General features: G+C 38.1%; 1 protein-coding gene across 3 annotated transcripts in view; it reads right to left on the reverse strand.

Moving 5' to 3' along the window:
* Window positions 1–13,539, reverse strand: part of LOC130838794 (zinc finger protein 420) — a 37,833-nt gene extending 24,294 nt beyond the window's left edge. Inside the window, exons 1-4 of one of the 3 annotated variants that reach the window (XM_057712349.1) lie at window positions 13,229–13,533; window positions 11,679–11,729; window positions 2,361–2,449; window positions 981–1,107 (exon numbers count right to left, since the gene is read on the reverse strand). In XM_057712349.1, the coding sequence (XP_057568332.1) occupies window positions 981–1,107; window positions 2,361–2,369 (136 nt within the window). In that variant the 5' untranslated portion in view covers window positions 2,370–2,449; window positions 11,679–11,729; window positions 13,229–13,533. Of the gene's footprint in view, window positions 1–980; window positions 1,108–2,360; window positions 2,653–11,678; window positions 11,730–13,228 lie in introns of those variants that run through there. The other 2 variants (XM_057712344.1, XM_057712346.1) reach the window with 2 other exon arrangements.
* Between the last annotated feature and the right edge of the window lie 3,125 nt (window positions 13,540–16,664).

A 16,664-nucleotide genomic window follows, 5' to 3' on the forward strand; every position in this document is an offset into this window, starting at 1 on the left:
TTTCGTATTTCTCCCACAATAATGTAAGTTTCAGCAGAAGAGGAACCTTGTTTAGATCATTATTTCTCCAATGCCTACTATAGTCACTGCCACAGAAAAGGCCCCTCAATAAATAAATATATTTTGAATAAATGAATATATTTTAAAGAATGGAGACAATGATATGTCTAAATACAAAAAAAAAATCTGGAAAGGAACTGACTCCCAAGTTTAAATAAAAGGGTTGTTATGGGGGAAAAAAGGAGTGAAGAGGCAAGAGACAATTATATTCCAGTGACTTGAAGAGTCTAAAGACTAAAGTCATCATTTAGGTGGGAAAATCACTTATTAAAGTTTTAACTGATATAGGCTCTGTCCCTTATTTTGCTAAAGAAAAAAAACAATGAACTTTCTTCAACAATCACAGGTTCTTCCTGAGCTATTTGCCAATAAAATGTGTTTAGAGCATATTCATTCAGCTTAAAATACAAAGTTCTTAAAATGTGATATTCAACTACAAAACAAATAAGAGAATGTGGTTTTTTTTTTTTGTAATGGATTGTGTTCACTTGAATTGTTAGTGAAATGCATTGATCCACAGTCACTATATAAATAATATAAGCTCTTCTGTTGTCAGGAAAACCATACATCTCTGCACATATTACAAAATATTTAGAGTAGCTTTGGCAGATCTAAATTTTAACAATGCATCATAGCTTGTTTTTTCTGGCAACACTGTAAGTGTCCCAGAATTCAATTCTCTCCCCTTGATCATCAAGAAAGACAGGAAGGAAGACAGAAGGAAGATAGGCAATTATACTTGAAGAATGGAGAAGATAAATGTGCCTGATGAAACCATTCATGTCTACTTGCAGTAATTTAAAACTATTCCTTTGAGAATAATAAGAAATTTAGTTACTTAAAGACAACCTTGAAATAACAGAAGAGAAAGCAGCCATTCCAAAGGCAGATCCTGAAATACTAGGGGTAGATATCCTTACCTAGTGACACCAAGTTACTATAGTTCTCCAACATCACATCTCTATATAAATCCCTTTGAGCAGAGTCCAGGCATTCCCACTCTTCCTGAGAGAAGTCAATGGCAACATCCCTGAACATCACTGATCTCTGAAATACAAACATAATACTAGTTGTGGAAGTAAATAAAATATTTTTTCAAAGGAAAGGGAGATGACAGAGAGCTCTCCACAAAGAAGGCAACAGAGCAACTAGGCTGGGAAGCCTCTTACATGGATAAAACACTAAAGAAATTGGTGCTTCTGAAGTTCCTTTTTATGCCTGTTGCTGTAGATATTTCCTGCATATAGAATATCTCATTATACACATAAATCTGGGAATTAATAAAGTAAATGCAATGTCCCAATTAAAAGAAATAGCATACACAAGTACCCTGTACAATATGTATCTTACATATCATACATTCTCAATAAATGCAAGTTTCTCTACTTCTCTACTTAAGAAGGAAAAAATTTTGGTAAATTTTTCTGTAAAATCTTATAAAATCTCTATCTTATAAGATTTATATAAAATTAAAGAATTTATTGAAGCCTCAGGTTCATCATTATATCAGAATATTACATCATAAGCATTTTCCTTGTTACCAATAATTTAGCAAATATTTTAAATAGACTGTAGAATAGCTCCATATAATGAGTATATCTGGCTTAATAAGTGTGCATCATTGAACACTTTAGGTTATATAAAAATCTTGTAAGCATTTTTTACTTTTGGGAGTTTATAATTCTCAACAGCATCATCATGTGAATAATGATCTTTCTTGTCACTCTTAATCACTGAAAAAACTTACCTTTTCTTTATTCTAAGCAACAGAAAGGTGGAAAAGATAATTTAAACTTATACATTGAAGATTAACACAAAATGCTGAATCTCAAAATGACCCATGTTATTGGTATTCGTCAACCATGGATTCCCAGGGAAGATCCCTGATCGCTCTGTTTTTAACCCCTAATGTTCCTAATCTTAAAAATTCACAAAGCACGAGGTTTGCCACGTATGGACCAGTCAAGACCAAATCCTATCCTGTCTAACCAGGAAACAGGTCTAAAGAGAAGTTCAAAGTTTTCTCATATGTGGTATGTACACACCTTAACAAAGTCAGGGACTCTGCTTTTGTTATATCAGTGTTCTGAGTCACAGATTTTTGCATAAGCATGTAAATATAGGTTAGATTAGAAAGACATACTTGGGGAAGACACTATCACTTATAAGAATGGAACAAACTGGAAAGCACATTCATGAGTGGGGTGAGTCAGGAAGTTTTAGGAATAAGAAATGCAAATATGCACATACTCTGTAAAAAAGGGATTATTTAAAAAGGGCACAAGGAAACACTGACTTACCTGAGCCATGGTCTTTAGAGCTGCAAGAAATGACTGATCATCTTCTGTATTCCTATCTTAGAGAAGCACAGAGTCTGGAAAAGGCAGTACTGGGAAGAAGAAAACAAAATCATGATATCATGCTTTCTGCAAAGCTCAAATGGGTAAATGAGAATGGTCTTTGTTGTTCTTCTCTTCCTGTCTCTTTCTCCCATCCACCAAATATACACTAAGCAGGGGAAATACAGGTGGTGGTTCTTACCCTGGTCAAACTCAATGCTCTCTCTATATACAAAAAGAAAACATTTACAACTTCTTTACTGTTTCTGAAATGAAACTTATAGGTAATAAGACACATTTATATACATTATACCAAACACAGAGATAATGACCAACTGCTATATTTGAATATGTTAATGATCATACACGACTACACAGAAGGCACAAATAGTTAAACACTTAGGCTTACAACTACATATTTAGATTTATAAGATTACAATATTCAACTTAATATGGTTGACAACTTTTATTTATAGTTGACATTTTAAAATAAAGACTATGTATGTATGTATGTATGTATGTATGTGTGTATGTGTGGAATCAATGAAATGCATTATCTACAAATGGAGACTTCTACAAGTATGTGATATTGGCAAGTCATATCACAAGCAGTCTTGCCATCAACACTGTAACTTTTTTAAATGGCTTTAAAAACCTCAGTAAATTTCTAAATAAAACAAAGTATAATCTTTTCTCAATCAAATTATGGTAGCATTCCTGGAGTATTTAGCTAACAGTAAACCATGCAATAATAGTAAAATAGATAATTTCAGCAATTCAAAAAAAAAATAGGCAAAAAATGCTTGATGTGAGAGGTTCTAGATCCAGATAATTATAAATATTTTCCCCCCAGCTATGATCCTCATTTTGCAGGTCACAGAACAATTTCTTTATTGTGCACTTCAGGACATCTAGATGAGAAGTTGGCAAACCACTAACTATTTTTAAAAATAAAGCTTTTTTTTTTTTTTTACTGGAACACATCTTTACTCATTCATTTATATCCTGTCTTTGGCTATTTTCACACTATAATGGCAGAGCTGAATAGTTACAAAAGAGACCAAATGACACATAAAGCCTAAGATATGTACTGTCTAGCCCTTTACAGAAAAGCTGTCTAACCTGTGGTCTAGATCCATGGTTTACTTCAGTCCTTCAAAAGCCAGAAGCCTTCACCCTCAACCCAGTCATTTTAACATTCACAAGCACCCAGCTATATTTTGAAAACATTCCTAGGGAAAGTCACAACCCCTACAGAGAATCACTGATATAGGTGCTCAATAAATATTTAATTAGAAATTCCACTTCTTCCAGTTACAATAGATAACTGTGACCATCGTAACAATAAAAAAGAATTCAGATAAAATGAAAAATCACAGTTAAAAAAATTCATCACAGAGCTGAAGACACAAACAAATTTAATTGAACTAAACCCCAAAAAGTGCCAAGTTCTTCTTAAAAGACATATACGGATGCTCCCATCCCTGACAGGGCTTAAACTAAATTTTACTTACCTTAAAGGTAAATAGTCCAACTATTCTAATAAAAATACAACGTCAAGACAAGATAGAAAAACAAATTTCAACTATATGCTCTTTACAAGAAATGTTAAATGGAGAAAGCAAGAAATTAACAAACCATTGTGAAGCAACTATACTCTAGTAAAAATTAATTTAAAAAATTTAAATGGAGAAATATATACCTTACAAACACTAAGCATAAGAAAGCTTGTGTACCTGTAGCAAAACAGACTTCAAGACAGAGTAATACTGGAAATAAATGATAAATTCATCAAGAAAACATAGCAATCCTAAATGTGTAGAGACTCAACAAAAGAGCATCAAGATATATGAAGCAAAACTCAATAGAATTAAAGGAAGAAACAGACAATCAGATTTGGAAGTTTTAACATCTTTCTCTCAGTAATTGATACAACAAGTAGATTCTTAAAAATCGGTAACAATATAGAGGATTTATACAACACTATCATGTACCATGATATAAGTGATACCATACCCAACTGTCAAGAATATCACACTCAACTGTCAAGAGCTGAGCTGTGCTAGAGAGAGCTGAGCTGCCAGTTGTTAGAAAAGCTGATAAAGACAAGAGCCAAAATGAAAGCACCAGTGAAGCCTTTAATCACTTACTAATCAGCTAGTATAAGCAAGAGGCTAACCCAGAGAAAGTGCTGACTCCCCCACTGTTCCATCTTCCCCTGTGGAACAGAACCTAGAAAGGGTCTGATGGATAAACACAGATGTATGGAATCATCTCACTGCCAGGGGAGTACCAAATAAAAGGCCCCTCCCATTTCATGGAGAAGGAGATAAGGGAAGCGCTAGGAGCAGAAAAGTACTGAGTACTGAGTCATAGTGGAGAAAAAGTATCTTCAAGGTTTGCTCCCTATCCATAATAAGGAAGTCTTCGCAGAGGTGCCTGATAAGGAGGTATCGTAATCGAGGCACTTGGGGTAGGAAGGCAGATGTGCATAAGAACATGGCTGACCCAGAGGCATGAGTCCTTGGACTGCAACTCCCTTAGGATACTGCAAGGCACTGGCTATGCACTAAGTCAGGTGTGGGAAAGAAACAAAGTATCAAAAATATTTTAAATTTGAATCATTCAGAGTATATTTTCTGGTCTTTGTCCACACACTATTAAATTAGAAATAACAATAAGAGGTCTAGTAGAACCTCCAAATATTTGCAAATTAAACACACTTCTAAATAACTCATAAGAAGAAATCACAAAAGACATTAGAAAATATGTTGAACTGAATGACAATGAAAACACAACTTACCAAATTTTGTGGGCTGCAGCAAAAGCAGCATTTAAAGGAAAATTTACAGCTTTAAATGCTAGGAAAAAAGGAAGGTGTACCATCAGTTCCCACCTTAAGGAGCTGGCAAAAGAAGAACGAATGAAGCCCAAAGTAAGAAGAAAAGAAATAATAGAAACAAACACAAAATCCACATTGGATCCAAAATGGATCCATTAAAATCCAAAACGGATTTTAACAGAGAATCAACAAAGTAAAAAACTAGTTCTTTCAAAAAGTTAATATAATTGATAAGTTCCTAGTAAGTCTATGATAAAAAAAAATTACCAATATGGAGAATAGACTACGGATCTTACAGGCATTAAAAGGATAACGCGGTCGTGGCTTCGTTTTGGCCGCGGTGCCGTACTACCGTTGGAGGCTCTATTTCCGTGGGACATTAGAGTCTCAGGCCACTTGAGGCATTTGAGGCTATTTGAGGCGAGATGGCTCCGGGCGAGAGAGGATCAGGCGGTGGCAATGGAGGGGCCGCCGCCGCCTCAGGCTGCCCCTAGGGAAGGAACCTGAGGGGGCCCTCTCAGTCTTGGGAGCCTGCACTTTCTTCCTTTGCGGGCCCTGCCTACCACGACCATGAGTTCGGCCTGGGTCACTTCTTTCGAGAAGGAGCATCTCAGGATGTATCTGCAGGCGCTTGGCTTCGAGCCGGGCCCGCCGACCGTAGCCTGTGGAAAGATCGAGTCACACACGCACCTCGGAGTGTAAGGAGGCCGGGGCCGGCGGGGCGGGGGAGTCTGAGCCTGGTCGTGCTGGCGTGGCCCACCTTGTTGCGGCCCTCGTAGGTGGAAGAATTAAGTAGTAGGTTACTCTGGCCCGGCACTGGCTACAAAGTCCCTGCTCCCAGTGGCAGCTGGCCTGGTGGCAGAGACTGTCCGTTATGGGACCTTGCTGGGAGCTCTTCGTAGGGGGGTAGGGTCTGCAGTTGGGGCGGAACTGGGGGGGGTGGCTTATTCCTGCTTTGGTAGTGATGCTGGGTGGTCTGTGACGTCGAGGGAGAGGTGGCGATTTGGTAACGGAGGACTTGGGAACACCTTCCGTTGTGTGCAAACTCAAGGGAGACTTTCAAGGTAGCTGCTTTTCAGTTTACAAATTTTACTTCTTGAATTAGCAGACCGAAGCATGCCACAGTTAGCAAACAAACAAACAAACCCCCCCAAAAAGGATAACGCAACCCTATGCCAATAAATTTAACAATATGAATGATATGGACAAATTCCTTAAAACACAAATTATCAAAAGTTACACAAGAAGCAGAAAATATAAACTGCCCCACAGATATTACAGAAATTGAATTTTCAGTAAAACAAAACAAAACACCCTGCCTACAGAGAAGATTCAGATGGCTTCACCAGTAAATTCTACCAACATTTAAGGCAGATATACTACTATTCTTTCACAAACTTGCAGAAAAGAAGAAAAGGAGTAAACACTCTCTTTTACATTTTGAGGTAAAAAAATCCATAATATCAAAACCTGACAAAAATATTGCAAGAAAAAAATTATAGCTCAATATCGCTCATGAACACAGACACAAAAAATTATAAGGTGGTATCAAATTGAATTCATTTGACTTTGGAACTGTGAGTATATTTTGTATAACTATAAGACAAAATTAAACCAAACTCGGGCTTCCCTGGTGGCGCAGTGCTTAAGAAGCCGCCTGCCAATGCAGGGAACATGGGTTTGAACCCTGGTCCAGGAAGATCCCATATGCCGCAGAGCAACTAAGTCCATGCGCCACAACTACTAAGCTGGTGCTCTAGAGCCTGTAAGCCACAACTACTGAGCCCACATTCTGCAACTACTGAAGGCCACATGCCTAGAGCCCATGCTCCCCAACAAGAGAAGCCACAACTATGAGAAGGCCTCACACTGCAACAAAGAGTAACCCCTGTTCTCCACAACTAGAGAAAGCCTATGCACAGCAACGAAGACCCAACACAGCCAAAAATAAATGAATAAATAAATAATAAAATAAATCTTAAAAAAGAAAAGAATTTTTAAAAAATTAAATGAAACTGGAAAAAAATCCCTAAGAACCAAAAGCAAAATGAAACCAACTTCTCTGTTCATAATAATAGCAGGGTCAACACAAAAAGGAAGTGGTTATTTCAAGGAACTTCAAAATACATATATTTGACATTAGATTCCTAGTGCAATATAACCTACAGACCAAGTAACTAATAACAAATAACCAAATAACTATTTTCTGTAAGTAGTGTTATTAATAATATTGGCATTGTTACTCTACAACATATATATATTCTGAAATGATCACAAACACATACATATATATCAATGAGAATAAAGCAAGTATGTAATTATCTTAATGTTATAAAGAATAAAGATTTTCAGAGTACAAAAAGAAATACAAATGTAAAAATCAAGAAAAACTCTATAATCTTTAAATTCAATTGAAGTATCAGTATAAACTCGGGATTTAGTTTTCTCCTTCTAAAAAATACATATTTAACCAGCTCTGTAAAGACCTACAAGCAACAATAACCAGAAGCAATGAGAACTCCTGCTATCCTAATTGTGGCTTCTTAAAACCACTTCTCACTAAAAGGAACCAGGGCTCCATAGAGAAGTGGCTGATTACATGTTTAACACAGGAAAATGTACAAGATGGGCCTAGAACATCTTGTCACACCAGAAAGTTTGGAATCTACCAAAAACTCCAACAGTAATCAAAAGGAATTCAAATGCAGCCAAATCAGAGGTAGGAAAGAGGATCCCACTGGCAATAGATGGACAATTTGAATATTAGTAAGAATAACTGCTATAGACTGAAACATACCAAATATATTTGAATCCACAAGTTCAGAATGATAATTTAAAAGGAAAACACAGGATAAACTTTGGAAGATGCTGAAAAACAATGGGAGTAAAATTAAGCTTTTATCCTACTTTTTTTGCATACGCTATACTTCAGAGTAACCAAGACATTGATAAGAGGATGGCTCTCTTTACAGAAGTATCCCAGCTAATAAGTGCAGAAGAAATGACAGAATTAAATAATATTTTGTGACTTCTGATAAAATAATGGATTCTAAGTAAAAGATTATCAGTGGCTGCTAACATCACATAAGGGAAAACAACCTAATATTCACTACTTTGTAGATGTATATACCATTATGTATGAAGGATTAGTGTAAAACAAAAAAGCAAAAAAACAAAAAAACTCGAACCTGATCCAGGCTCTAGAAATGCCAGTTTACAAGAAATACAGGGTTAAAGGAACATGTTAAATAACACCACATATATGCAATCAACAAAATCCAGAATATGGGTAACTCTATAAGCAACTCTGTTTCTGGAACAAATAAAACTGAAAGAAAAGAGAAAAAGATTTAAGAAATATATCTTTCTATTACATTAAATGGACATTATTTGGATCTTGATTCTAACAAGCCATAAAAAATATTTATGGACAATGCTGTAAATATGAACACTAACTGGCTATTTTATGACATTAAGATAGTATTGAGTTCTTTTTCCTTTTTAGTAGTAATAAAATGGTGGTTATGTTTTTAAAATAAAAAGTTCTTAAATTTTAGAAATACCCACTAAAATATTTGTGAATGAAATTATGTATCTGGAATTTACTTCAAAATAATCCATGCTTTTTTGTGCGGGGGGAGAGAGTAGTAGAACCATAGATGAAACATGTTTAGCCTTATATGATATTTGTTGAAGCTGAGTGATGGGTAGAGTACATAGGGATGCATTACACTATACTTTTAGTTCTGCGTATATTTGAATTTTTCCATAATAAGAAGTAAAAAAGAAAGACTTAAAGGATAGATTCCAAATATGAACTATGATTCATTCCAAAGGAGAGTTTTGAGTAATTTTAATTTTCATCCTTGTGTGTTTCCTTTCGTATCTTCTAAATCATGCCAACAAGTATCTACTACTTTGATGTCATAAAACGAGGAAATAATAGCTTCCTGAAATTTAAAACAAGGGTATGCAATGGTTAAAAAAAAGAAATTCTCAATAAATTCAGAGAAAAAAGAATATTTAACAGTATAGGGACTTCCCTGGTGGCGCAGTGGTTAAGAATCCGCCTGCCAATGCAGGGGACATGGGTTCGATCTCTGGGCAGGGAAGATCCCACAATGCCGCGGAGCAACTAAGCCCATGGGCCACAACTACTGAGCCTGCACCCTAGAGCCCACAAGCCACAACTATTGAGCCCAAGTGCCACAACTACTGAAGCCTGTGTGCCTAGAGACTGTGCTGTACAGAGAAGCCACCTCAATGAGAATTATAGGCACCACAATGAAGAGTAGCCCCCGCTTGCCGCAACTAGAGAAAGCCCATGCAGCAACAAAGATCCAATGCAGCCAATTAATTAATTAATTTTAAAAAACAGTATAAAGACAAACTAAGACCTTTTTTGAAAATCTGGGTAATGGAGAAAAAAAGAAAGGGAAAAAATGAGGAAATAAAATAAACTAAAAGTACGCCACTTCTGGAAATTTGCACCAAAGATAACCCATGTATGTAGTTATCAATCGATGTATTACATAATGGCAAAATACTGGGGAAAAAACCAGAAACGCCCACTTGTAGAAGACTGGCTGAATAAACCAGTATATTCACACAAGATAAAATGCAGCTATAAAAAAGAATGAGAAGGATCTCTATAGGGTGCTTATGCAGTGATCTCTGTGATACATTAAACATGAAGAAAAAAAGGGAAGTGCAGAACACTGTACAGGAATGTTCCTTTTTAATTAAGAATGAAGATGATACAAAATACATACATACACATACAAACATATAGACATAAACATATATATCATTTGAAAGAAAAAGAGAAGAATAAACCAAAGAGAAGTACAGGTAGTTATCTATATAGGGAAGAAAGAATGTGGAAGGGACTGAAATGGATGCTAGACTTCTCTAAATTCACCTTGTTCTATAGTTTTGATTTTAGAAATATGTAAATATTTTATGTAATTTTAAAACAAAATTAAATCAAAGTAGTGGGAAAACAATCCCTAAAAGTAGAAAGCAAGGTGAAACAAATGAGCCTGTGTCTCGGAAGTTGATGGCTTAACTATATGGAAGGTGTTACTGTAGGTGACTTTAAAAACACAGTAATCTGATTATAGATCCTTAGTGGGTTATATCCTACTGAACTCCAAGAAGTGTTGGCTGTTTTCTGTATTCATAAGATTAGTAAAAATGTTGGTGTTGTTATTTTGAAACTCTTTCTCTCAATCCAAAGGAAGTAGAAAATATGGAAAAAGGAATAAAGAACAGATGGAACAAATATAAATGGCAAGATGACAGATTTGACCCAAACTATACCAATAACCACACTAAATAAAATGGTAAAAACACTCCAATTAAAAGACAGATATTGTTAGACTGGATAAAAACCCAAGATACAAGTAAATGCTGCCTACAAGAAATGTACTTTATCAGAACATAAACAGGTTAAAAGTAAAAGTACAGAAAAAGATACACCATGTTAACACTAATGAAAAGAAAGCTGAAGTGGCTATATTAAATATCAGATAAAGTAAATGTTCAGAGCAAAGTATATTACCAGAAAAGACCATTTCATAATGATAAAGGGGTCAATTCAACATTAGGACATATAATCTGAAACATTTATGAACCTAATAACAGAGCTTCAAAATAAATGAAGCAGAAACTGATAGAAACTATTGTACAAAGAGAAAGAAGTAAATCCAACAAGTTCAATAAGGATACAGAAGATTTAAACACTATCCACCCATCTGACCTAGCAGATATGTATACAACAGTGGCAGAATACAGTCTTTTCAAGTGCACACCAAACATTTACTAGGATAAACCACACATTCTGGGTCATAAAATAAATCTTAATTTAAAAGGATTCAAGTCATGCAAAGTATATTCTCTGAACAAAATGGAATAAGATTAGAAATCAGTAGGAGAAGACCTCTGGAAGATCCTTAAACTGTTTAAAAACTAAATAACATGTTTCTAAATAACCCATAAGATGAAGAAATCAAAAGGCTAATTAGGAGGGATTTTGAGCTGAAGGCAGAATAGGTGAAATAAGACTGGCAAGTGATAATTTTTAAGCTGGACATATGATAGTTCATTACACTTTTGTGTACCTCTGAAAATTAACAAACAAAAAAAGTTAAAAAAAAAAACAAAACAGAATGCTGCTATGCCAGAAATAACACAACAGAGCTCTTCCTATTAAAATTTATGGATCTCAAATTCATTCTTCCTCAATTTAACCACTATTGGAAAGCATCTATCACAGTTTACTGCACATTTTCCTTGCTCCCAATCTACAGAAAACTGCTTTGCCCCTCCATCATTTGAGAAGGCTTAACTACGAAATTTCAAAAAGAAAACAAAGATTCCTATGTCCTGAAAAAAACAAAGGCATTTCATGAAACAAAGAGAAAACATCTACGCACCTTGGAGCTTGCTTTTGATTGTGTAACAGCCATTCTTTCTTCTCCTGGGTGCTATTCTCAGGGAAAGAAAAAAGAATCATGAGATACTGGGCCTTTCTTAGGGTATACTCTAAATCAGAACCCCACCCCACCAATCTACCCCTCATTTAACACAGAGGAAAGTCAGAAGGAGGCCTGAACAGTTCTGCACTTTCTGTATTAGAAAGAAGGGCCATCCTGGGCTAGGATTTGTTTCTGAATTTAAAGCTGTCTGCTGGAGACAGAGTCCTGCAGTGGAGTGCTACAGGTTCTGAAGTGTATGGCTGACTCCTCTAGCACACTCTGGAAGTATTCCCACTCCTGGAATTCCATTACATTTCCAAGTGACTTGTCTTTAAGGTGCTATCAGCTCTAAGATTCTCAAGACCAGATCTGTGCATTAGAAATAACTAATACTGTTCACTCAGAGGTTCAGATTTCTGATTTCTTCCTTCCTGTCACTTATCTGCATCCAAAACCCTTAAGGCTATAAGATGAGAGGGCACCAGCAAGCAGCAGGGAAGCTGTATCTAACAGTCCCAGGGCAAGCTAAGGATGGATATGAAAAATGAAGCACTACAGGCAATGTACGAAATGGGGGTGGAGTGGGGTGAGGTGGTAATCACTGTGGTCAAAAGACAAATAAGTCCTCAGAGGGGGACAAAGCCACATGGGATTCTTGATCCATAGGCAGACTCAGCCCCAGAATGAATTCCGGAAATACCAAAATACAAATTTACCTCTGTACCCCACTAAACTCCCATAAGATCACAAAGTATAAAATATACAAACGATTCAAAGTCACATACAATCACATTTCCACAGTCACACAGCCAGAGTCACAATCACCAAGTTAGCGCTACACTGTCTGACCACCTAGTCTTAAAATCCAATCATACGTAGATCATACACACAATCACTCAAGCACATAAAGCACCCTGCTGGGGACACACACAGCCCAAAATAACCTTTCACAACAGCACTTCTACACTCCACACAGTCATGAAAACGGCACACACACAGTCATCCAATCAGATAGTCACAAAACACAACCAAGTACCTGGTCAAGGAAACAAGCAATCACAAACATCGTGTCACACAAACAATGTCATAACACTTCGAAGTCACAGGCAAACCCCAGTAACACACATACACAACCTCAAAGTAACACAAGCGCTTCCAAACACCCTGTCACAACAGCACTGTCGCCACAGTCATAAGCACGCGGTCCACACACAATTACACTGTCACATAAGCACATTTCCAGTCAGGTAAGCACGCGGTCACAAAGTCATAGCAGTACTATCACACCCTCAGAGTCACAAACAACTCACACTCACACAAACGCTTACACACCACAGTAGCACACGCCCATTCACCCATACAGTCACCAATACCAGGCTGGCTGTAGGGCGCGCGCCCGCGCGCGTACACACACGCGCGCACACACAGAACAGCAGGAGACACAGCCACACACGTAATTCCAGTGACGCTGCCTCCGGAGCGTTTCCGCCCTGGTAGTCCGGACATACCTCGACAGAGGGTGCAGTTCAGGGTCCAGGATCTGGTGCCCGGGATCCCAGCCCAGTTTCGGGTTCGCCCGCCTTGCGGGAGCGAGGCCAAACTCACCCACAGACTCAGCCCTCTCCCCACGCGAGGTCCCCAAGTCGCGCGAACAAACGGAAATGAAGCCGCGGTCGGGACGCGGTGGCTCTGGGAAACGTAGTTCAACTCTGGGCAGCCTGTGGCTGGCGGGCGAGAACGCTAGGAGACCCAGTCCACTAACTCTCTGTAGGGTTCGTTGACCCGGCCGCTAGAACCAGCTCGCCCCAGCTAACGCGCCCCGGAGATTTCTGGGAGAGCCCGCCTGCGCTCAGTGCGCAGGCGTGGGGCGCGCTCGGCTCTGGCCGCTGGGGCCAGAGACCGCTGCGAATGTTGAGTGGTCTCGGGGTCTTACCCAGTCAGGAGAAAGCGGGACCGGCCGGTGGGGCAGGTGCAGGGAAGCAGCCTGAGCGTTAGCCTGGCATGAGACCTTCTGTGTGCCTCGTCGGGCCCTTTGGTGCGAGTGAGTATGTGTGAGAACGCGAGATATTTTCGGTCGGACTGGGAGTCCCTCAGTGGCCAAGTGTATGGTTGTATTTCTGCTTGTGTGCGATTCTACGTGCTGTTGAGTGTAAGGTGATTCTTACTTGAAGCTGCATGGTAATAGCATTTTATAACTATGTGGGATTGTCTGACATGTTAAGGGACCTCTGCTTTTGTAGTTTGTGTCCATAATTGAGTGCGGTTTTGTGACTGGTGATGATTTGTATTAATATAAATGTACTTTTCTTGTGCCTATATCTGAAGTGTCTGTAGGAGTTTGACTAGCAAAAGAGCATATATGTGACTATGAAAAAACGATGGGTGGTCAAATTATTTCTTCCTTGAACAGTAATTTGATGATCTGCGAAAGGTCATCAATTCATTTGGCAAATAATTTAGACAGGATTTTTATATTGGATCAAATAAATGTATCATGGGGAAGAATGCAAAATCAACATAGTTGGGTTTTGTTTGTTTATTTTTTAAGAAAGATAATTTAAAAGGCAGCCCTAGGGTAACTGCTTTTTCCTCTTTCACAGCCCTTCAAAGTAGGCATTCATTCTTTTCTACTATTAAGGGGACATTATTGGGTAGGGTGGAGAGGCCATCCGACTAATAAAACAATAAAATAATTTTATACATAAGAAGAGTGGATTTCATTAGAGTCCAGCGTTAGACAGATTTCCTGAATTCTAAGTCAAATTCTTGTCCCCATTTTCTGTTGAGCATACCTTGGCTCACCGAGAGAAAAGAACTTAAGGCTGTAGGTCTGTTGGCAAGCCTGAACTTGGCTTACTTTAAGACCTCATGGACTTTAAAAAAAAATAATCACAAACTTGTGAACTTCCAGAACAAAGGCGATGAAGCTGTCATTTCACCACTCCTTCATGGGAGGAAACTAATAAAGCTTGTTTGATTTTCAGGACCATTTACCAAATACTTTGATCACTTCCAAGTAATGTGAATGGAGTAGCAGGTTTAGTAACCAAGATTGTTGAGTGAATGAACCTGTGTGCTTGATCCAGTATGTGAAATAAAGATGGTCAAATTGCACTGACTTAGAGTGGGTCAAAGTGTGAAAGTAGAGCAAAAATTTTGTGAGAGTATACATGGGAGACGTAGATTGTTTTGTTTTGTTTTTTAAAAGATGACACATTCTGATTTCAAATTGGACAGCATTCACTGACCTCAAGCCATATCTGTTTAATTCTGGGTTATCTCTTTGGGCTTTTGAGTAGTGATGATTGCTTGCAAGAGAAAGGAGGCTAATGTTTAAAAGTAAAAAACAGGAATTATTAACCTGAGATGAATAGCATCCATGTGGATGGGCTTCTTATTGGATATTAAACTTGTGACATTTCATATGTGTAGATAAATGTGACTTTTCTTTTTCAGAGAAAGTATAGGCAGCTTTATCAGATTCACATAGGTAGTTTGACCCAAAAAAGTGAAGATCTTTAGAAATACAGATTGCAGGAGCTGAGGAGGACTTTTTTTTTAGCATACCATGTGATATATTTAATATAAAAAATAGTATATATTTTTTGGAAGGATATGCCTTCTGTCAGTGGTAACCTTTGAGGCTAGAGGAGAGGACTTATGGTAAAGGCGGAGAAGTGTCAGAGAGGACTTTAAGCATTACTGATGATCTCTCTATTTTTCCTTACAAGGAAAACATTACTCACGTATTTAAATTTTTTTTTAATTTTATTTATTTATTATTTATTTATTGGCTGTGTTGGGTCTTTGTTACTGCATACGGGCTTTCTCTAGTTGCAGTGAGCGGGGGCTACTCTTCATTGTGGTGCAAGGGCTCCTCATTGCCATGGCTTCTCTTGTTGTGGAGCACAGACTCTAGGCATGTGGGCTTCAGTAGTTGCAGCACAAGGGCTCAATAGTTGTGGCTCACGGGCTCTAGAGCACAGGCTCAATAGTTGTGGCGCATGAGCTTAGCTGCTCCAAGGCATGTGGGATCTTCCTGGAGCAGGGATCGAACCTATATCCCCTGCATTGGCAGGTAGATTCTTAACCACTGTGCCACCAGGGAAGCCCCTCATGTATTTAAATTTTAATTTTAAAATTCAAAAGAAAATGGAGATGTTGAAGATTTTGGAGCAAGAAAGTGAGTCAAGGAACCTAAACTGTGGAAGCAGACAAAATCCAGAAAAACATGCAGAAGACTGGAGAGAGGAAGGAAAACTCGGGCAATAATTTTTCATAGGCCCCAGGTGCCTTGTTCGTTTATCAGCTGGCAGTTTCAGATTTATGGTATGGCCTGTTTTGACCTTTTAGACCTTTAAGGGTTAGTTATGGCTTCATCCCAGCAACTAGAGCCCTGTGGTAGTGGTTGCCCATAAACAGCACTGGTAAGTGTATTCTCTTTCCTGGCATTAGGTCATTTTCTTTGAGACTGTTTATCTGCTGGCAAATGATTTTGACCTTATGCCAAAAGATTGGGTTTATACCAGTACATATGAGTCAGGCATTTAATCAGTGATCTCAGGAAAGTATTTAAGGTACTCTACTATTTTTATAATTATTTTCACTGTTTTTTTTTTAAAGAGAACTTATTTTATTTGTTATTTTTTTGTCTGCATTGGGTCTTCATTGCTGAGCGCCGGCTTTCTCTAGTTGCGGCAAGTGGGGGCTACTCTTCATTGAAGGGCACAGGCTTCTAATTGCAGTGGCTTCTATTGTTACAGAGAATGGGCTCTAGGCACGCAGGGTTCAAAAGTTGTGGCACACAGGCTCACTAGTTGTAGCTTGCGGGCTCTGCAGCACAGGCTCAGTAGCTGTGGTACATGGGCTTAGTTGCTCCGTGGCATGTAGGATCTTCCTGGGCCAGGGCTCGAACCCATGTCCCCTGCCTTGGCAGGTGGATAC

Source organism: Hippopotamus amphibius, chromosome 16, assembly GCF_030028045.1.
Source record: "Hippopotamus amphibius kiboko isolate mHipAmp2 chromosome 16, mHipAmp2.hap2, whole genome shotgun sequence".
NCBI classification, from domain to species: domain Eukaryota; kingdom Metazoa; phylum Chordata; class Mammalia; order Artiodactyla; family Hippopotamidae; genus Hippopotamus; species Hippopotamus amphibius.